General features: G+C 52.0%; 1 protein-coding gene across 2 annotated transcripts in view; it reads left to right on the top strand.

The window, feature by feature from the left end:
* The first annotated feature begins 3,242 nt into the window (after window positions 1-3,242).
* SPATA3 (spermatogenesis associated 3) overlaps window positions 3,243-21,996 on the top strand; it is a 28,816-nt gene continuing 10,062 nt past the window's right edge. The window contains exons 1-4 of one of the 2 annotated variants that reach the window (XM_067739822.1): window positions 3,246-4,257; window positions 5,744-5,918; window positions 7,933-8,076; window positions 15,398-15,449. In XM_067739822.1, the coding sequence (XP_067595923.1) occupies window positions 3,957-4,257; window positions 5,744-5,918; window positions 7,933-8,038 (582 nt within the window). In that variant the 5' untranslated portion in view covers window positions 3,246-3,956 and the 3' untranslated portion in view covers window positions 8,039-8,076; window positions 15,398-15,449. Of the gene's footprint in view, window positions 4,258-5,743; window positions 5,919-7,932; window positions 8,077-15,397; window positions 15,450-21,996 lie in introns of those variants that run through there. The other variant, XM_067739823.1, reaches the window with a different exon arrangement.

The following is a 21,996-nucleotide window of genomic DNA, read 5'->3' as shown; positions in this document are numbered from 1 at the left end:
GAGCGCACAAAGGCGCGTCGCCGGGCTGCGTCCCCCTAGTGGATCGGGCGACCCAGACGGATGGTGGGGGGCCCGAGGGCGGGGGCCCGGAACGCCAGGTTGCCACGGGCGTCCCCGGGTGGGAAACTAATACAGAGGGAGTTCCCTGACCTTGCTGGTCCCGAGTGGTAGACAAATCCCCCGTGCCACAGTCCCTCTCCTAACGCCTCCACGTAACTCCGTTTTGGGTAAATATGAACTAGATTTCTCGCCCCAGGTGTCTCCCCGGGGTAATCTCGGGTCAAAAATGTTCGAATTCACTTCACGTGTAGTTAAAGCTCCCACCAACCCACCCGACTCCCTTCCGCCTTGCCCACTGCTCCCAATCAAGCTTTTCTAAGGTCCAGATTCGGGAGTGTGTAGCTCCCGGCCCCACCCCCTCCTCTCCACGTCCACTATTCCTTGCCTGGTTCCTTAGTCTCCTCCAAGGAATCCCAACTACCATAAAAAACATGCCTATGGTGAGCCAGGCACTGTCCTAAGGGCTTTTCACGACTAATCCTCACAACCCTCTAAGGAAGGCGCTGTGTTGGAGTAGCCCCGGTCCCCCACGCTCCTCGCCCCCAAGGCAGGATTCTTAGCCACAGCCCTTGAAGCCCTTCCTATCAAGGAATCCAGGCCTGTGGCCCCAGCGGGTTAATCTGTGGGTCTGAGGGCCCTGGGCCACCGGCCGCTCCTAAATGAGCACCAAGTGCCTCTGCTGCCCAGAGCCCTTCCAGGGGCAACAGTTGGGAAGAAGGAAGTGCTCTGGGCTCGGTAGCCCACAGCCCGCTCCCGGGAGGCTCTGACGCCCTTCTGCTGGTGACCAGAGCACGTTGTCTCCTCCGCCGATTAGCTGCCCTTCTGACACGTGGGGGTGAAGGGTCAGTTGCTGTCTGTGGTACCATCCAGATCTAAGATGCTAGTTTCAGGACAAACGGTGACTGCTTGTTCTGGGTGCCCAAGACGCACCCAGAGGGCGAGAACTACCAGGGACCCTCTGGTCAGGCCCGCATCCTGACTACCTAACTTTGAGCCCTTTAGACTCATTCTTCTCGCTCTCCTAAATAGTCCACGAGGTCTTCCCATGTCTGGCTTTCCTGCTTCAGAAAGCCCCTTGCCTGGGGGCTGTTCCCACCATGATCCTCAGGCAGGTCCAGAAAATCCCAGGCCGTCTTTGCAAACAAGCCGTTCGTGATGCAGCTCCAAGGTGCCTTGTCCCCGCTCGGCCACACCCAGCCTGCCTTCAACGATTCCCCGTGTTCCTCGGCCTCCCACCGTCACCTTCAAGCAGACTGCATTGAGCCCCTTCTCTGGACTTTGGCCCTAGATAAGACGAGGGTAGAAATCATTCTAACCCCACGTAGGATGTGATCTGGGGCCCAGAGAGGGAGAGATTGCTTCCAGTTGGGGACCTACAGGAAGGCTTTTTATGAGGAGATGGGTCCACTGGAGGTGAATCTTGATGATGGGAAGTGTTATGACAGAGAGGGAGAGGGGCTTGTTGGAGAGGAAAGGGCTTCCACAAATGCAGGAAAGTGAGGCATGTTCACCAGACCTCTGGTGCTCACGGTCAGCTGGAGCCGGACACGGTAGCAGCAAGGTGGCCGATAAGCCCGGGACAGCGCGCCGTGACCGTGTTATGGAGGTGTCAGACTTCCGGGCTTGAAACGTGTGCTCAAGTCAGAAGGCAGAGGGGAAAATATTTTAGCTAAAACTATTGCAGTGCCATTCTTCCTCATCCTTCTGGGACAACCTCTCACTCCACAAGTGCCTGTCTCTCTGCTTCTTGGGATCACGCTTGCTATCTTCTCCACTGTCATGGAAAAACTCCCCCCTCCTCCTGAAGCCTGACCCTCTGTGTTTCCTTCATCGCTCTCCCGGGGAACAAGGATTTGTTATCTGTGTCCTGTTTGGCTCCTTGGTGTGAAATGGAATGTTTCTTTCATTGGTACCAGGAAATCCTACCCATATATGTCTGCCCCTCTCTAATTCATTTAAACCAGTGGTTCTCAATGGGGCAATTTCTCTCTCTCTCTCTCTCTCACACACACACACACACACACACATACACACACACACAAGCACACAACATCCTGGGGACATTTAGCAATGTCAGTAGACATTTTGGGTTGTCGCAACTTCGGGGGAGGGATAGTTGCTACTGTCATCTAGTGGGCAGAGGCCAGGGACGCTACTAAACCAATTCCAGTGAAGGATGGCCTCACAAGAAAGAATTATCCGACCCAAAATGTCAATAGGGCTGAGGTTGAGAAACCCTGGTTTAAACCAGGTTGCAGCCCTCAGTCAAAAGCCCGTTGGTGCCTGAAAATCGAATTTTGCAGACATAAATGCCTTAGGAGTTCCTGACCTGTCTGCTAAATCTGGACAGTGTTCCTGACTGAGGTTTCCAGTCTCTCTGATTCAAAACTGAATCCCCCGCCGAGGGATCCATTGCTCTCAACTTCAGGGAATCACCACCTTCTTGTAGACTCACTTGTTCCGTGAACATCCACACGCCAAGGGTCAACCAAATTCAATCCACCTTCTTTGATCTGAGCTTCCTTTCCTTTCTAATCCTTCATGCCTTTGCTTTCTTCAGTCCTATCAAGGGGTTTTAAAATTCATCCATTTTAAGGCCTGCATCATTATCTGACTCCCTATTGCCTTCTGGAGTCACGAAATGAAAGAGCCCCGAATGGGACTTTAGCCTTGTCGATGCCTCCAACCAGCTGTGTGACCTTGGGAAGGTAATTTAACTTCTCTGAACCTCAGTGTCTCTTCTGCAAAAAAGAATCATTAAGGTCTTTTCAGGCTCTATAATCCTTAAAATACGTCCTGTCCATTTTATGTCTCATGTCAGGTCTGGCCTTATGTGAGGGCTCCTCCTAGGTAGGTCTGCCCTAAACCATATGCTGGGGCAAGCGTATGAGTCCCCAGATTCCAGGGGTTCAGTCGAAACCTCAGCCACCTAGTGGTGCATTAATGTTGGAGGCGGAGTCTCCTAATGTGAACACGTTCTACATTGCAGTCAAAGTGTGAAGTTTAAGGTTGTCTTTCTAAAGTGCTATTTCCTGTTCTTTCCTAAAATGAAAATTACATTGTTAACTTCCAGGAAGGGTCACAGTCCCCTAATTGGCAGGACAAGTTGGGAGTTTGAGAGGTGGTCTGCCAGTTGTCAGTGTAGTGAGTTTCAGAAGTTTAGTTTTCCAAACAGCTGTTGTGTTTTTAGGGGAAATTCTTTTGCCAATTGCGATGGTTCTTATCAAAGTTAGGGAACCCCCCCCAGCCCTTTCCCATAGCGGGGAGGGCTGGCTTTGGGAGAAGGGGGAAGCCGCTCCGTATAGGATAATCTGGGGGGGGGGGAGACAACTGACATAGCAGAAGGCTGCGGGCCTTCCACGGACCCCCAGATCTTTAAACTCACAAAATGCATGGTGAAGTTGTTTGTTTGTCCGTTTGTTTGCTTTGGGGGGTATGTGAAAACCAGTGACAGAGCGAGCATCACAGCCAGGGTGTCTTAAAGAGGAACAGCACACAGGGACCCAGGAACACACCAGCAAGCAGGTGCCTGAAAGAGGCGCTCGGGGGACAGAATCGTGGGCGTCCAAGTTTCCACGGGCCCCGAGGCCAGCGTTCGCCAGGTGCCCAGGTCCGTGAGGGGCACGGCAGCTGCTCTCCACCCATCCGCAGGAACCGAGGAGGGAGGACAGCAGGCTGGTGTCCGCAGAGAAGACTGTCCCCAGCACCCTGCCGTGGGAGCCACCCTGGCTTTTGTGACCTCACAGGAGGGGTGTGGGTGACCCTTTCCTGTGGGCCCTGGGCTCAGACGGACGCCAGAGCCTCCCCGCAGGGCAGGGGCACACGGCCCCTCGGGGAGGGAGTCAGGAGATTAAGCAGATCCACGTAGGTGCACGTTTAGGTGAGGAGGACCCACCATGAAGAAGGGCAAGGGGCAGAAGTCGAAGGCCAGGCGCCGAGGCTCCGCCTCCCAGCACGCCAGCTCCGAAGGCACCGGATCCAGCCCGCAGCCGCCCAGCCCCCCGCCCACCCGGCCGCCGCCCAGCACCCCGACCACGCCGCCGCCCAGCTCTGGAGTCACCTCACAGCCCAGCAGTGAATCCGTCCCCCCGCAGCCCGTGCCCCAGGCTCTCCCAGCTCCCGAAGTCAGCCGCTGGGCTCGGGGCGTCGTGTCTCCGGACACTGGCACAAAAGCATCCCCTCGATCCAGCAAAACAGGTGGGCAGCCTGCCTGCCTGAGTGGTTCTAGCCTTCCTGCTGATGGAGTCCCAGGGCTGCCCCAGAGGCTGACACTTTTCTTATTGGGTACTGATGCATGGTTAACGTGTGTTCTGGAACGGTGCGTGGGGAGTGCGAGGGGTTTGGGTTTTGTTTTTTTACCCAGGAGACCAGGATTCCTGGGTTTTGTCATTCCTCACCATACCGAGTCTCTCTGAAGACAGCCACGCAAACATATTAACATTCAGCGTGGCTCGGTGGTAATCCTAGCTCGCTGGGAGTCAGAAGTACCACGTGGCTGCTAAGAAATAAACACCAAGGCTGCATTAGTACAAGAATACAGTTAAGGACAAGGGAGGTGGTCATACCGCTTTACTCTGTCCTCATCAGGCCACTTGTGTGCCCAGCGATCTAGTCCAAGGAAGATAGTCCAGGTTGGGGGGATGAGAAGGGTGGCGGGGAGGCAAGAGCCTTCTGGTGTATGAGAGCCAGTTGAGGGAATTGGAGGATATGTCTGTCAGCTGGAAGGTGTGAGTAGATTTGTTCCATGTTGTCCTCAGATGTCTGACTAAGGGTCCCTGGATAGGGTTGCCAGATAAAATACAGGCCACCCAGTCAAATTTGAATCTCAGATAAGCAACACATGATTTTTAGTATAATAAGTGTGTTATGAATATTGCACAGGCGTCCTGTATTTTTATTTGCTAAATCTGGCGACTCACCCTTGGAAAACACTGGAGAAGGCAGATTTCTGCTCAGCGTTAAAAAAAATCCAACAGTTAGCTCTCTCTGAAAATGGAACGGCTGTCCAATGGAAAGCGGTCCCCCATCTTCTTGGGTAGCCAGGATCCAAATGAGCATTGGAGCGTGTCGAGGGAACTCACACAGGCAAAATCAATTATTACCTCTCCACGTTCCTCTGGGACCCACAGCCCAGGACAGCAATGGGAGGTGAGCTTGGGGAAGTATTTCAAAGACTGTCCACTGGAGTAGCAGTTGTCTTCTGGTTGAATCCGAGAGCCCCAGAGAAATGGAACGTGACCGCTCCAGTTGCAGGAATCTCAGTGCCACTTCTTCTAGGATGGACAGTCACCTGCTGCCGTCCCTTCCTGTGAATTCCACGGAAAGAGCACAGAATTGAGTAAGAAATCCTGCGTTGAAGCCCACTTCTTCCATCTCCTTGCTATCAGAGCACGTCTCTTCTATTCTTTGAGCCTCGGTTTCCATATCTGTAGGCTGAGAATAACCACATTCCTTTTCACAGGATTGTTCTGATGATTGAATGAGATGGATAATGCCGTATAGAACACTGTACAGGTGTCAGCTGTTACATCGGTGTTCTTCGTATTATTCCCAGGTAGCACCAGTCTAGAAGACAACTAGTTCCCCATGCAGTTGGTCCTCTCTCCTCTGCACACGCCACTCCTGGTGTGGACACCTCCCGCAGGCAGTGGGCCCCTCACCTCTCTCCTTCTCTGTCCAGCAGGGTCTGTGACGCAAGCGGGCCCGCGCGCCTGCTGTTCCTGTTCCGCTTGTCCCGGCAGCTCTGCTTGCTGGCATCGTCTGGGCCTGTGCCACAGCCGCATCTTCGATGTCCTTCTGCCTCGGGCCTGGCCGACCATGCCGGGGAGAGGATTCCCAAACCTCCTCACCTTCTACAGGTCCTAGGGCGCGTGGGGGGCGGGGCCCTCGGGGCACACAGTGTATTAGCAGTCGTGTGTAACTGCTTCCTCTCGGGACTCCCAGGCCCAAAGGAAATCCACGTCCTGGGGGTTGGCACCCGGGCCTTTCTGACTAGCCCCAGGCCCAGGTACCCCACCTTCATGGAGAGGTGACGACTTTCTTCCTTACCGGGCATGGCTTCTTTGGGGTTCATTTTTCGTCGCTCCATAGGCAGCCTCCTTGCTCACAGCACACTCCCCCGCAGTCCGTCCTAAAGTCCCTGTCGCTCCTTCCGCAGCCTGAGCCATAGCCCAACGCTTCCGGCTCCTGACCCGCACATGAACGCCCCCTGGAATTTAGAGATAAATACGATGTAAATCACATAACCCTTGGTGCCAGGAAGACCTCTACCCCCTTCAGCGGGTCTCGGGCTGTTCCTGGCAGCCCCACAGGGGTCTGTCCGTGACCCGGAGGCCCACACAGCATCGCCTGCAGCATCTGCCCTTCTTTTCCTCTCCCACGAAGCCACCAGGTGGCCGCCACTTCCTCTCGTGGGAAGACCCCTGTTGAGGGAACTGGACTGAAGATGTCCCTCACCTTTTCCGGTGGCGCAGGGCTACGCACAAGGGCTGGAGAGGGGCCTCCGCCTACCCCCAGCTCTGGGCCCCAGGGCAGCTCTGCTTATACTCAGGTCTCACAAATGTCCACAGAAGAGGCCTTCCGCCTAGGCATCTCCCAGCCCAGAAGCTGAGCCCACCCGTCCTCCATCCCCATCCGGCCCCTCTTCCCAGCCCCTGCCCCACCAAACCCGCTCTCTTGTATGTTCGTGAAAAGCACCATCTCTCAGTCATATGAAGAGAGGCAAACAGATACCCCAGGTGTGTTGGGAGAACATGCCAGAGTAAAACTACCGTACTGCCTGGTAAGTCAAGGCAGGGCCTGCCCCCCACCCACCATGATCAGCTGTCCTTCCACACACTTAGTGCTTCCGTCCGTTTAGTGCCAAGTTGTGCCCTGGATTCATAAACCAACAAGTAGTAAAACCGACTCTGCATAAGGATACTAGGCACTGGGAGGGAAACCAAAACAGGGAGCTGTACCCTTAAAAAGTGTGCAGTCCACATGGTAAGCTAAGATATGTACCTTTAGAAACTAATGTGCAGGCCAGGAAGGGATACGTGACCTATAGGAGATGTTCAAAGAGCTTCACTCCTGAGCTGGGGTCCAGGTTGATGTTGTAGTATCAGTTGTAACTGAGCTGAATCTAAAAGGATTTTAGGATCCTCTATGGCCTATTTTAAAGGGAGAGCTTTCCAGGAGGAGGAAAAGGCACAAGGCAAGGCTCAGAAATAGGAAAGTGACGGGGAGGGGCAGAGTCCAGCCTGGCTGGGATGCAGTCCTAATTCTGCTGAAGTTTCACCTGCTTCCATAATCTTTACATTCCTCTGTGGAGTGGAATGTTGACTCTGGGCTTTAAGTACACATTCACATTAGATAAGAATCCCTGCTTTAGTAGGATTTTTGCCCAAATGGATATTGCATCTTGTGAAAGCCTTCTCACAATTAATAGCATAATCATATACTTTCCTTTTCCACCACCTTCGTGGTAGGTGTAGTATGTGGTTTCCTCAGAAGCCTCAACCCCAGAATAGAGCTACATGGTAGGACTACTTCACAGGATGGTTGTGAAGCTTGAGGAGGACACTGGGTGTGAGGTGTTTAGCACAGGGCCTGGCACACGGCAGCCTTGACTACCTCTGTCACCTTCTCTCTGAGTGTCCAGGGGAGCTGGCATCCCAGGCCAGCCCATCCTCGGATCCTGGGGGGTCCTGTGGTAGAGCTTTATTGGGAGGGGTGCAGGGAGTTGTGTTCCTTTGAGAGGAGGAGCCATAGGGGGAGATGGACATTCCTGTGATCCTGAGGGACCCCACAATTTCCACTTTCCCCTGCATATAGACAGGCACTAAATCCCAGCTGCCCCCCAACCTGTGGGCTTTCTGCTTTGCTTTGCAGAAGACCTGCAAGTAAACATTCCACTCATCGTAACTTGCGTGCTCCGAGCCCTTGGGACTGTTGCTGTGGCTCTGGGAGCCCTAGGAGCTGCCTACTACATCACTGAATCCTTGTGAACAAGTCTCCAGGCCTGCGGCCCAGCAGGTATGTGGACCCCCTTCGTGCCCACGGCCCTTTGCAGAGTGATTCTGAAGCCCACTAACTCACCATCCCTGCAGCGCAGGGCTGATGGAATGTCTGTCTCTTCTCTGAATGGAGGAGGTCTCTAGGGGTGGGCGAAGCCCCCAGCCTCTCAGGGGAATCTTGAGAACTGAGTGACTTGTTTCTGGCCTCAGGGTCCACTGGCACATCTCTCTCAGGCAGCCCTGGACACTCGTGGACAATGCTAGACCCATTGTGGGATCTTCAAAACAGAGTTTCCCACCTCTCCTCTGGCCTGGGCTTGGTTCCCCTGGTCGTGGACACCAGATAGGAGGAGATGGGAGAGGCAGGGGCAGAGGGCCCTATGCATCTCAGAGCCTTTCCTCCCAACTTTCTCCCTGCCTGTCACACCATTTCCAGCCCTACGTACCCTTTGTGAACTTCATGTTCCGTGGAGCCTTCCTCCCATCTTTGTTATTACTGTTTTCTCCAACCTACTCCATCCCATACTGCAGATGATTTTTATGTACACATGTGGCCTGTCTCCACGCTGTTTTGCAAGATCCTTGAGGGCAGGGGCATGCCTTCCACAACATCTTCAATCCTGCCCTGTCTCAGGCTGGGCTCCCTAGAAGCAGAGCCTGAGACAGGGATTTGGGTGCACAGGATTTAGTGGAGGAAAAAAAGTGAGGGAGGCAAGAGAGGGGGGGGAAGGAGTGGAGCAAGGACAAGGTCTCAGCTGAAGTCCACTTAGCCCAGTCCTGGGGAGCTCTGGAAGGTGAATTACAACCAGAGTTGGTCTCACCGTGAGCCCAGAGGGTTGGCCTTTCATGCCCGTCTGTGAGTCAGTCATTGGCTACAGGGTGAGGTGGGGAGTACATGTCTTTGTGAAAAAGCGGCTCCCATTTGGGTGAGGACAAGTCCCTGAGGAAGGAGACAGCTCTGAGCCTTTAGCAACCAACATTCATAATTCACAGGAGCTGGGCGATGGGTACGCCAGCCCAGAAAGGGGATCTAGGCGGGTACCGAGAGCACCCCCAATTGTCCCCATTGTCAAGTCCACATGCGGTGAATGCCTAACAAGTGGTGATGGGGGTGGGGCAGGGGGTAATGGGAGCATTTCAACCCACCCCAGGCCTCCAGCAGCCACAGCAGGGCGTGTGGTGGGAATAGAGGCTCAAGGTAACTCAGAAGCCCAGCCCGGAAAATAAACTCCAGTGAGAGCTCACCATCTCCTCAAGGGCTCTGCTGCCTGATCCTGGGACATTCATGAAAGAGCAGAGAAGCACCTTAAGCTTCACAGAATTCCACAGCAGTTGAAATCCTCAGTTTCCTTATCTGCACATAGGGAAGATCTTGAGATCGTTGGGAGTATGAGACGAGTATGAGGCAAGGTGCTTGGAGGGCAGAGAGCTGGCCAGCTGGGGGAGTCTTGTTACTGTTACCATCATGGAGGTGGTGGTTGTTGGAAAGACGCTGGTTCTGGAGTTGGAGCCGTAGGTGCTAGCCTTGACTCTGCTGCCTGGTCGCTGGGTGTTCGGGGCCACGTTACTTGACTTCTGTGAGAGTTTAGCATCTCTAAAGCGGGGAGAATAACAGCTACCTCCAAGGGCAATGGTTGTGAGGATCAGGCTAGGGGATGCGCAGCCCTGCAGGGCCTGGTCACAGGTTGGGTAGATGGTGGCGACTGGCAGTGTGAAGATGGCGCCCAAGCCCAAGCTTAGGGCTTAGAGCTCAAGCTTGAGCTCAAGCTTAGAGCTTAGAGCTTGGAGCTCAAGCCCAAGCTTAGAGTCTCCTTCCAGCAGAGCCCACTGGTGTGAGCTTGGGTTCCAGAGGCAGGAAGCCTTGGGATCAGATCTCCCTTCAGCACCCAGTATCTCTGGGGCCTGGGCAACTCCCTTAACTCCTGATGCCTCATTTTCTTGTTAAATGGAGATAATAATGCTACAGCTCTCACTTGGGGCCGGGGGGAACTGGGTAAAAAAAATGCATGTGAAAACACTTAGCATAGGGCCTGGCACAGGACAGGCCCTCAACATAGCAGCGACATCACCATCATTATTTTTTAACTCAGTATTCCCCAAACTTTATTGACCTTTGAAATCTGGAATATTACTTTTTTTAATATATTTTTTGAAGTATTATTAACCTACAATACTGTGTGAGTTACGCTGTACAACATAGTGATTCGATATTTCTATACATTACAAAGTGATCCCCACAAACACTAGTTTTATTAAAACCTAAAATCATTAATGTTAGTAGATGGGAAAATAGTAAACTAGAAGTCAAAATATAGTCAAGCTATGTTTTGGGATCGATCACTTATTTTCTTTAAATTAGCTTCCTTTTCAACTTAAAGGCACTTATTTTCAAACTGGCCGTAAATGGAAAATCCTATCCTTTGCCATAAAAAAGACTCACAGTAGGGCTTCCCTGGTGGCGCAGTGGTTGGGAGTCCGCCTGCTGATGCAGGGGACGCGGGTTCGTGCCCCGGTCCTGGAGGATCCCACATGCTGCAGAGCGGCTGGGCCCGTGAGCCATGGCCGCTGAGCCTGTACGTCTAGAGCCTGTGCTCCGCAGCAGGAGGGGCCACAACAGTGAGAGGCCCGCGTACCACAAAAAAAAAAAAAAAAAGACTCACAGTAAATATAAATACCATAAAAACGAAATGTCATGGAATTCTGGCGGATAGGGTGCCTGAAAAAGTCTCAGCTTTGGCGTCAGTGCCCTGTGTGTTCAAAGATAGTTGACAAGGGTTAGATGTTAACACTGGCCAGCTCCACGCTAAGACCCTCTTTAACCAGAGGGTTGAAAGATAGCGGGAATGGGCCGTGATTCCACATTATTGAACTCGGTGTCCAGTGCCACCCGAAGTGTCTCAGTGTCCACGAGGGAGGGGTGAGTGTCTCACCCACACTGTAGTTCACACAGCCCTGAGCCCTGGGGGGTGGGAGGAGAGAGTGGCGGAGGAGGGGAAGTGAAGGAGGCAGGGGGTGGTGGGGGGGAGGACTGGAATGGAAACCTGCCCTGGGCCTGGCGTAGGTCATTTCCCCGGGAATAACTGAGAGTCTGCAAAGTTAAAGAGGCTCCCCAGAGACTGAATCCAGTCTTCACTCCATCCCCCAAAGCTGTGTGTGTGTTGCCAGCGGTGGGGGGGTCTTGTTTTGGGGCCCTGGCATCACTGACATCACTTACAAACCACGCAGTGTGCAGACTTCACACAGCTCTGCTGCTTCTGCTCTGAGGGATGATTCCTCTGTCTCCCTAGGGCAGGCCCCTTTCCTGATGCAGGGTTAGGATAGGCGGGTCCTCCCAAGGACAGACCCTCTCTCTTCTGTCCCATGGCGCCTTGTTTCCCTGGAGAAGAGGGAGACTATGCCAGCACCCCTGCTCCATGCAGTGGCCTGAAACAGGCTCCTTCCCAAGCCCCAGAGCCCATGCCTGGTGATTCTGAGGAGGTGGCTTTTCCTCATGGGACCCTCTGCTTTTGTCAAATTGCTCCTCTGGAGACTGTTCTGGAAGCAGCGTTGGGATCGATGCTAATTGGCATTCGGGTGCTTAAGATGTGCAGGCCCCCGCTTCTTCCAGACGTGCCAGGGCCAGGCTGCGGTGTCACCTCCCATGTCGTTCAGTGTGTGCTGTGGGCCTGAGGGTCTGATGAAGACACCACCAGCAGGGGTCAGGGAAGCATCTTCTGGAAGCCCAGAAGTTTCAGCCGCCGTTCCTAGACACTGGTCGCCATGGTATTTCCCACCCCGACTCCCCAGTATCCCCCACATACCCCCCGTGTAGCTATGTAAGTGGGTCACCTCGGCTGTCACGTATCAGCACCGATCATGTGCCCAGGTGCTGTGAGACGTGACGACACAGTGGTGAGTGGACAGCCAAGTCCATCAACAGACCCAGGCTAAGCTTAAGACTTTGAGGTCTAGTAAAGTCTGTGGATCTAAGCCAGCCAAGGCTCCCAGGCAACGGGAGCAGAGGTGATAACTCAGATGTAGATATCTGACTTCCAAGCTAGAAGGCGGCAGAGTCCAGATGGGAGAGAGTGTTTGGTAATTAAATAATGCATTCATTCATTAAATATTTCTTGGGCACCTACCTTGTACCAGGACAGGAAGGAGCCCTTCCCTGGGAGCCTACATTCTAGTGGACACAGACAAGTCAGTGAATAAACAGGATCACTTGATTTGGTGGTCAATTTTATCAAGGAAATAAAAATATAAAGTTGATCTGATAAAGAGCAGAGGGGCGGGGTGACCAGGAGGGGCCGCTGCTGGAGCCAGGCTGGTCTGCAAAGGCCTCTCTGAACTGAGGCACATGTAGCAGAAGGAGGCAGACTGTGCAAATCTGCGGGAAGAGTGTTCTTGCAGCAGGAACAGCAAACCCAGTAGCCCCGAGGCAGGAAGGACTCTTAACATGTTTGGGGGCCATCCTGGCGCCAGTATGGCTAGAGTTGGGGGGTCAGGAGGCCACTTTTGGGGAGACCAAGGTCAGGCAGGCCCTTGGAGCTTCCATTGTGTTCTAGAGGTGGTGGGCATCCCCTGAAACAGAGCAATAGCAAGTCCTTACACAGGCACGCTTCTGGGTGTTTTACGGTTATTAACTCATTCATCCTCCCCTCAGAGGGGAGTATCTCAAGCTGCTGGTTTAGATTTCAAAACAATCACAGTGCCTGCTGGGTAGAAAATGGGAAGGGGCGGGGGGCCGGGGAACGACCAGGTAGGACTCACTTGCACTGGTTCAGGCAGGCGAAGATGGTGCTTGGACCAGGGTGATGGCTGTGGAGGGGAATGTGAACAGCTATGCTATGGGGGTTGCACCAGCAAGTCTGGCTGAGAGACTGGATGAAATAATGAGGAAAAGAGAAGCCTCAAGGATGACTCCAAGTTTGGGGTGTCATTGCCAGAGGATCAACATGCAAGAGGGGATAAAAATCAAGAGTTCTGTTTTGTTGTTAATTTTGAGATGTTGGACAACCAAGTGGAGATGTCAGGTAGGCAGGGGCATAGAGGGAGCTCACAGGAAAGGCCAGGTCTTAGCTGTAAACATAAGGGTCAATCGCTGACATAGGGAGAGAGCATGGATAGAGCAGAGGGCCAGGAATCAAGCCAATGTTGAGAAGTCTGATAGTAAAGGAAGGTGTCTGCAGAGAAGACACCTGCTCTGGGTCTTCTCTGGGTCTAGGGAGCACATGGGATCCCAGGAGGTTTCCAGAGGTGAGGAGAACAGGTAGGCTCAGGTCAAAAATGTCCACAGGTGGGGAAAGGCAACAGAGATGCATCTCAGTGGGAGGAGCTGGTGAGCTGTGACCTCTGATCATAAGGACCCAGCAGCTCCTTTCTGTTTGTTCTCTTGTTCCCTGAACGTGGACAGGCAGGCCTGTGTTTCCCCATCCTGGCACCAGGACCCATCCCCATTTGTACAGTGAACAAAGGGAGGACCCCGAACCAGCACCCAGGTTCAGGTCTCACGGCCTCTTGACTAGATGGGCCAACCCTGGTGCTCACTGAGGTCCCCCTTCCCAGGCATCCTGTGTGTTCAGCCACCACTCTCTATGCAGACCCTTTCAAGTGCAAAAGGTTTTCACTGCTTCAAGAGGAAAATTCCTTAGCTTGACAATTGAATGAAACTCACCTACCTCCCGTGGTTAAGGTTCTTCCCAGTAAACACTGGGAAGCTTCTACCGATGGCATTGTGCTGATGTCTCTCTTTTTAATTCAGTTGTAAAATGAAAGGGTGAATTGGTAGGTTTCCAAATGCCACAAGGCACTTTAAGACTTGATTTACAAGTGGATTATGCGTTCGATTACTTGGTGCTGCAAATTTCAGCAAACCTAATTCAAAATTATAGTAAGGAGATTATCTCACATAACAAAACAGTCAGGAAGTGTCAGGGCTGGCGAACTCAACAGTGTCATCAGAGACCTGGGGACTTTTCCAACTGCCGGCTCTGACACCCTCAGCGGAGGGCGCACTAGTTCCCCTCCTGGGCAGATGGCTGGAGGAGCCCCAGAATTATATCCTCACACCCTGACAACCAGAAGCAGGGAAAAGGCCACCTCCTTCTTGTGTCTCTTCTTGAGTTAAGAAACTCTTCCCAGGATCCCCCTCCCCTGGTATACTTGCCCCCTCATTGTGGTGACATGCCTCTGAATTGGGTCTCATGCTCCTTCTTTTTTTCCTAATATTTATTTAGTTATTTTCCTGCGCCGGGTCTTAGTTGTGGCATGCACGATCTTCATTGCAGCATGCAGGATCTTTAGTTGTGGCGTGTGGGAACTTAGCTGTGGCGTGCATGCGGGATCTAGTTCCCTGACCAGGGACCGAACCCGGGCTCCCTTCACTGGGAGCACTGAGTCTTAACCGCTGGACCACCAGGGACATCCCTCATGCCCCTTCTTAAGCAAATTAATAGCATGGAGGGGGTGAATTTTCATGACTGGATTAGACCAATCTAGATCTACTTCCACACCCTGCCCCTATGGACAAGGGTGGACAAAGGAGGGGAGCATCAATGCTCCCAAATGGGGCCCCCGCCAGGAAGGCAGGTGTGTGAGTGGATTTGGGGGGAGCAGCCAGCAGTGTGTTTTAAGATATGGTAGCCTGTGCAGGATGAACTTCAAAGCAGACCTGTTGGCCTGGGACCTCTCTGGCTTTAGCCCCTGAAAGCCACCCTGAGGGTGCTGTGAGTCAGTGTGCATGCATGTGTTGGTGGTAGGGGGAGGGATGAGTTCGTAGACTCAGTTCTTAGACCGTCTGGGAGGGAAACAAGCAGTTTGGTGTCCTTCCCAGTCCAGAGCATGAAGAACCATCTGATGACACTGGCAGAGCCTCCTCTCCAGGGAAACGTGTTTCTAGAATTTTCTTCCCAAAAGCTTGGAGAGCCTCTCTCTCTGCATCCCACCAATGAATGATGCAGCACTAAAGTCAAGGGGCTGCTTCCCCTCTCCTTTTGGGCACTGAATGTAGTAAAACTCACCACCGTGGCCTGGCGTTTGGGAAGCGAGGCTCCGTCTTAGCTGCCGGGATCCCTGGGGGAAGGGAGAGGAAACAGAAGGCACCCAGTTCATGCCAGACACTTTGCAAAAGCTTTTTACAGCCTGAAGGGAAAAAACAAAGTCTTTGAGAGGCCGAGTTCGGACAAAAGGAAGAGTGGACGTGATGAATGGAAGAAATTTGAATCCTAAATTTATTTTCCCACAGGAGGATCTTAGCTGTTAAACCCTCACCCTGAGGCTATAAAACTGGAAAGCCACCAGAATTCTGGGGTCATAGAGTATTGTCTAAGCTCATGGCTCTGTCCTTATTTTTCTTACAGATCCAGTTTTCCATCAAGGATCTCTCTTGTCACCAAAATAAACAAAACAAAACAAAAAAGAATTCTGTTTCTTTAGTGTATTCTACCCAGAGACACAGAGGTTGGCCTTGGCAAATGGGTAGGGAGGTAAACTTGGGGGTGACTCTGTGAGCCTCAGGGAAGCCAGGGTGGGATCCTGCTGTTCCTGTTGGCGGCCGCACACCCAAGGTGGGCAACTTTCTCTGCACACGCTCACAGAACAATTTCAGATCCTCCCACTATAAATGCAGACATCAGACAACTTAATTCAATACCTAACATACCTCCGGGCCGGGCTTGCAGCCTTGTGGTCTGTCTGGTGACTTAGCTGCACCCAGCCATTGCCTGGTGTGTTTGGACATCTAGCTTCTGAGCGGCCGAGGCAGAGGTCTTACTTCAAGGTGACCCCAGGAAACACCAGTAGACGTGAAACAGAAAAGGGAGGACCGTGAATACAGGTGCAGCGGCCACTGGGAGCAAATGAAGCTGAATCCTGCTGGGGCAGCGCTAGGAAACAGAACACACACATCAGAGTAATCTCACCCAAGGAGGGGAAGCCAGGCGTTTATACACCCATCGGTTAAGGGCTGCTGGGAGGGAGGTGGTTAATTCCCCCGCACTTTTGTCCCCTGGGGAGTGCGGAGGGTGGAGTTGGGAGCTGAGAATTCACTGAAGCAGTTACACAAGAGGATAGGAGGGGGCAGGTAGTAGGGGGGTGAGGACAGCCCTCTGAACTCAAGTGGGTGCGTGCACAGAGCACCTGGGTGACCCGCTTGCCTCTAAGAGGGGGCCAGGTTCGGAGCAAGTGGGATTGGGCTGGAGGGTGGGCCAGGCAGGTTACCAGGAATCCCGGAGCCCACCCTCCACCTCCCAATCCCAGGATGTCCCTTCCTGAACAGATGCTGGGAGATTGGGAGAGGGTACCCTGGATTGACAGGATCCTTCTCTGGGAAGCCAGCCTCGGGAAGAATAATGCTGACTTCCAGGGTGGGGTGTGGCCATGTTGAGGTCTGTCCTGCAGATCAGGATGAAAGGGACCCGTAGGCATGGCGGAGGGGACCGGGGACCCCGGGGCTGCTGCCACTGGTCAGCACAGCTCCTCTGACTGAAGATATTTGGCTCCCCTTTCTGGCGTATTACTTAGGCCCCCGTTTGTTGTAAATGTCAGACAATCTAACCCAAAGTGGCCTGAGCAAAACGAGCATGTATTAACTCCTGTAAAAGTCAAGAGCGTTCCAGTCCAGACGTGGTTTGTTCCAGAGGTGCCGGCTGCGCCCCCAGAGCCCATTTCTCTCCGTCTGCTTTGCCGTGTCAGTTCCATGCTCAGGCAAGCTCTTCCCACAACATGGCCAGCAAGGTGGCCAGATGACTGCTCCGGCAACAGCCCCCCAGCCTCCGAGGTCAAGTCTGGCAGAGAAGGCCTCTGATGGGGCTGATTAAGTCCTGTGTCGCTCCCGGAACCTGCGCTCTGCCCAGGGGAATGCAGTGCTCTGATTGGCCAGCCTGGCCCCACACAACCACCTCTGGAACTGAGGGCCAACTCCACAGCAAGTGAGAGGGCTGAGAGCAGGGAAGAGACCAAACAGTAATTTTGGTAACCTTTAACCAAAGGAAATGATAATGGATGCAAGGCAGCTGAAAACAGCAGATACCTACTCTGGGTAGGTTTGGGCCTGCGACCAGGGCCCTGGTGCTGCCCTCCCACTCCTGCCCCTTTCCCATCCACCCCGACCCCTTCACCAGAATGAATGCCCGAGTAGCCAGGAGCTGAGGATTCACAGCCGCTTTGAGCCCCAGACTCCTGGTGGATGGATTCCCCAGGGCAGCAGTGACCTGGGCAGTACTAGCCTCCCACCCAGGGAAACGTATAGGCAGTGCTGGTTGTCACGGTAACTAAGGGATACTATGGGCCATTAGTGGTGAAGGCCAGTCCCACACAATAAATAATTATCCCACCGCAAATGCCAATAGCAGCCTCCGTGGCAATCACTGCCGTTGGGTCCACCTGTGGATACTCTCCTACACTGGCTTTGCCTTGGGTTTCACAGCACTTGTCATGGAGCCTAGACCTCACTCTTAAAGAGTGGACACCACATGCCAAGAGTCCCCCATCACCCTTCCTCCTGCTGTGTGCAGTTCTGTTGGCATGTCCGCCTCTCCCCTCTGTTAGGTTCTGGAGCCAGAGACCAGGTGTTTTTCCTCTCTCAGATCCTTCCCAGGACACAACAGAATCTCACGAATAAACAGGCCTGCCACCGTTGGGACCATTTTTGGAGAAGATGAGCTTTGAGTTGGGCCGTTCTATTCAGAGTGGTTTATAAATGTGATCACTGGATTGAGCTTCAGTTGACCTTTGAACAGCTCAGGTTTGAACTGCACGAGTCCACGGATATGCTTCAGCAGTAAATACTACAGTACTACGTGGTCATGGTTGGTTGAACCCAAGGATGCAGAGGAGGTGCAGATACGGCGGGCCAACAATAAATGATACTCCTATAACCCCCCATGTTGTTCAAGGGTCAACTGTGTTGTTTTGGGTTTTTTTGAAAATTTAAACGTCTTTATTTTACATTTTACAACTTGGATGTTTTACGTTTCGACGTTTGAAACAAATATGCAAACAATGACTTTTATGGAAAACTACACATCATAAGCAGTAAGCACTCTAGTTATTTGATTGGTTTATGAACAGTCTCCAGGAGGTTGAAAATAGCTAAGATTCGACTGTGTTTTCATTACTGCCAATTTCAAGTGTTAGCTCCGAGAGGTGTTTTTGAAGTTTAGAGCCAGAAAGAAGCGGAACCAAGTATACTTGCGAACACAGTGCAGTAACTAAGGCTGCCCTGGCTGTGAGCTTGGAGACAGTCTGGCTGAGACTAGGCTTCAGGATTTAGCATCTTCACCAGGCTGGACTCACACCTCGGCTCTGAATGTGGTCTCCAGACCACAGGTTCGTTATTCTTGGGAAAGTCAGGTCTATATCCCACTGGAACAATCCATTCAAGAGTGAGAGACGAGAGTACAAGAAGGAAAAGGCAGAACCAAGCCCAGAAGGACCCATCTTCCTACAGTGGCCGTCTGGTCCGTGCAGCTCATTGGTGCCAGGAGTCTAGGACCAGGTGAAAGGTCCTGAGCTTTCCAGACACCACTGTGGTCTCCATTCATCCCACCCCCACCTCCAGAGGACAACCACTCTCCCACTTGCCATGAAGCCTGGTGGGTTACAGGTAGAGTTAGTAGCCAGGATCCAGAGAACTGAACTGACAAATCCAGTCATAAAATTCATGCGGAACACCGAAGTACAGCCTCTTCTGCCTCCGGCCTGGGGTCTCAGGCTCAGTACCTTGTCAGGCAGGGAAGTAAACTAGGCCTGCAGCCACTGGTAACCCATTGGAGGAAGGACAGCTCTTCACACTGCTCCTGCAAGTTCTGACTTTACCAGCAAACTCAGGAAGATCCTATCTCCCCAGGCAACTCCTCCTTTGCATATGCAGAAACAGCATATATGCTTATAATATGCAAATTATATGCGTTATCACACCTCACACAGCCAGTCACGGGTCCACAGTGAAGTGAGAAGGGATGGAAAAGGAGCCCATCTGAGCATGGGGCTGAATCCCACATCAACACCCAACAGCCAGAATCGCCCCCTCCCCAACGCTGCCCCCTGAGCTGCCATGCCCCTCCCCGCAAGGCCATATCCTCAAGGCAAGAGGAGGCTGCAGAGCATGGAACAGTGGCCCCTGGCATTGAGAATAAGGTTACGTGTTTACCTCATGCAAACCAGCTCCCTGGAAACCTGCAGGGGACAATTGACTCAACACACACATCCCAGAATCCTCGCCGGCTCTTGGCAAATGTGCCTTCCCCCACTGGCTCAGCCGCAGCTGCCGGGATGCCGTGTGCCTCCTTTCTCTTCTCCCTTCTGTACTGTTCACATGGAGCAGCAAACACAGAAAGACTTTATTCACAGGCTCCAAGGCTCGGCCTTCTTTTGAGAGCTTTCCGAATATGCAAATTCCTCAGTGTTGGATTCTTCTTCTCAAGGGCTTGAAAGTTGTGTACTCCCACTGTGCACAGTTAAGCAGGTCAAGACTTCCCTGGGCAGGAGCTTCCTTAAAAATAATTCTTCATGACATTTTTTTTTCTTAAATTCCATATATATGTGTTAGCATACGGTATTTGTCATTCTCTTTCTGACTTACTTCACTCTGTATGACAGACTCTAGGTCCATCCACCTCATTACAAATAGCTCAATTTCATTTCTTTCTATGGCTGAGTAATATTCCATTGTATATATGTGCCACATCTTCTTTATCCATTCCTCCGATGATGGACACTTAGGTTGCTTCCGTGTCCCGGCTATTGTAAATAGAGCTGCAATTTTGGTACATGACTATTTTTGAATTATGGTTTTCTCAGGGTATATGCCCAGTAGTGGGATTGCTGGGTCATATGGTAGTTCTATTTGTAGTTTTTTAAGGAACCTCCATACTGTTCTCCATAGTGGCTGTACCAGTTCACATTCCCACCAGCAGTGCAAGAGGGTTCCCTTTTCTCCACACCCTCTCCAGCATTTATTGTTTCTAGATTTTTTGATGATGGCCATTCTGACTGGTGTGAGATGATATCTCATTGTAGTTTTGATTTGCATTTCTCTAATGATTAATGATGTTGAGCATTCTTTCATGTGTTTGTTGGCAGTCTGTATATCTTCTTCGGAAAAAATGTCATGAAGAACCTAGGGATAAGACAGGAATAAAGACACAGACCTACTAGAGAATGGACTTGAGGATATTGGGAGGGGGAAGAGTAAGCTGTGACAAAGCGAGAGAGTGGCATGGACATATATACACTACCAAACGTAAGGTAGATAGCTAGTGGGAAGCAGCCGCATAGCACAGGGAGATCAGCTCAGTGCTTTGTGACCGCCTGGAGGGGTGGGATAGGGAGGGTGGGAGGGAGGGAGACGCAAGAGGGAAGAGATATGGGAACATATGTATTTGTATAACTGATTCACTTTGTTATAAAGCAGAAACTAACACACCATTGTAAAGCAATTATACTCCAATAAAGATGTAAAATAATAATAATAATAATTCTTGCATTTAAAGGAGAAACTTCTGAAACTGCCATAAAGCAGAACTTGCAGCTGCGAAGTCAGGCTTGACGAAAAAGGGCCGGAGCCCAGCTTCACCTCGTTGTGGGTACGCAGGTGGAAACCCCCTACTTTTGCTGTCTGTGCCCTGCTCCCACCTTCGCCTGGCCTCCTTCATTCAGAGCTGCCCTGTGCCTGTGTGCACGCTAGTCCTGGGTGACTAGAGACTCAAACCAAGACAGTTGTCGCCCAGAAGCTCAAATCCAGGGAGCTGGACGAGCCTCTAAATGAGCCGGTTCTCCTCTCTCCAGGGGCCCTGGGCCTGCCTGCTCCCTTCACCCCTAGAACGAGGAGGTTCCGATCTCAGCCCCTCCTGGACAGAGCAGATCCCAACTGGCATGACTGTTGTGTCAGTAAGCAGCAGGCGTTTCAAGGTTTGTCGTCCTGTCTGAGCTCCTCCACGGTGGCATTTCAAAGACTAGGTCCCTTCCCCCGAGCTTCTGGTTCACCCTCTGTCCAGGTCTCCCTGCAGGACGGGGTGCCCTCTCCTCCCTCAGGCATCAGACAGGGTTCAAGCTGAAATAACTAAGGCAAACAGGATTCCTCTCTCCTGCCACTACCTTTCCCACCCCCGCCAAGAGATCCCTTGGTTAAAATGGGACACTTTTTCTCGATTATATAGGATTTCACACCGTATATTTGTTACACGCTCTTGTCACTTCTCACAGAAATCGTTCCATGCAAGATCTCATGTTAACAGCTGCATGATGTGCCGTCACATGACTGTTTCTTTTTTCGTTTTAAATTTTTATTGGAGTATAGTTGCTTTACACTGTTGTGTTAGTTTCTGCTGTACAGCAAAGTGAATCAGCTATATGTATACATACGTCCCCTCTTGTTTAGATTTCCTTCCCATTTAGATCACCACAGAGCACTGAATAGAGTTCCCTGTGCTATACAGTAGGTTCTCATTAGGTATCTATTTTAGACATAGTAGTGTATATATGTCAGTCCCAATCTCCCAATTCATCCCACCCCCTCTTCCCCGCCTTGGTAACCATAAGTCTGTTCTCTACAACATGATTGTTTCCTTTTTTTTTTCTTAAAGTCTTTATTGAATTCGTTACATATTGCTTCCGTTTTATGTTTTTTGGTTTTTCGGCCGTGAGGCATGTGGGATCTTAGCTCCCCGACCAGGGATCGAACCCACACACCCCTGGTATTGGAAGGCGAAGTCCTAACCACTGGACCACCAGGGAAGTCCCTCCACAACATGACTGTTTCTTAATTGATCAAATGAGCCTCTGCAGGTTCTGCATAGTGCTGGCTCCCAGTACTGCTCAGTGAACACTGGCTATGATACCCATCAGAGTCATTGACAGGGAAGGGGCTTAGACATAAGGGAAACAGGGCCTCGTGATCTGCAGTCTACAGGTCGGGCAGGCTCTGGGGTGAGCTTAATCCAAAGATCCCACTTCTTTC

The sequence above is a fragment of the Pseudorca crassidens genome, chromosome 6 (assembly GCF_039906515.1).
Source record: "Pseudorca crassidens isolate mPseCra1 chromosome 6, mPseCra1.hap1, whole genome shotgun sequence".
Lineage (NCBI taxonomy): Eukaryota > Metazoa > Chordata > Mammalia > Artiodactyla > Delphinidae > Pseudorca > Pseudorca crassidens.
Note: the sequence above shows the minus strand (reverse complement) of the source record. Positions and strands in the feature narration are given on the sequence as shown.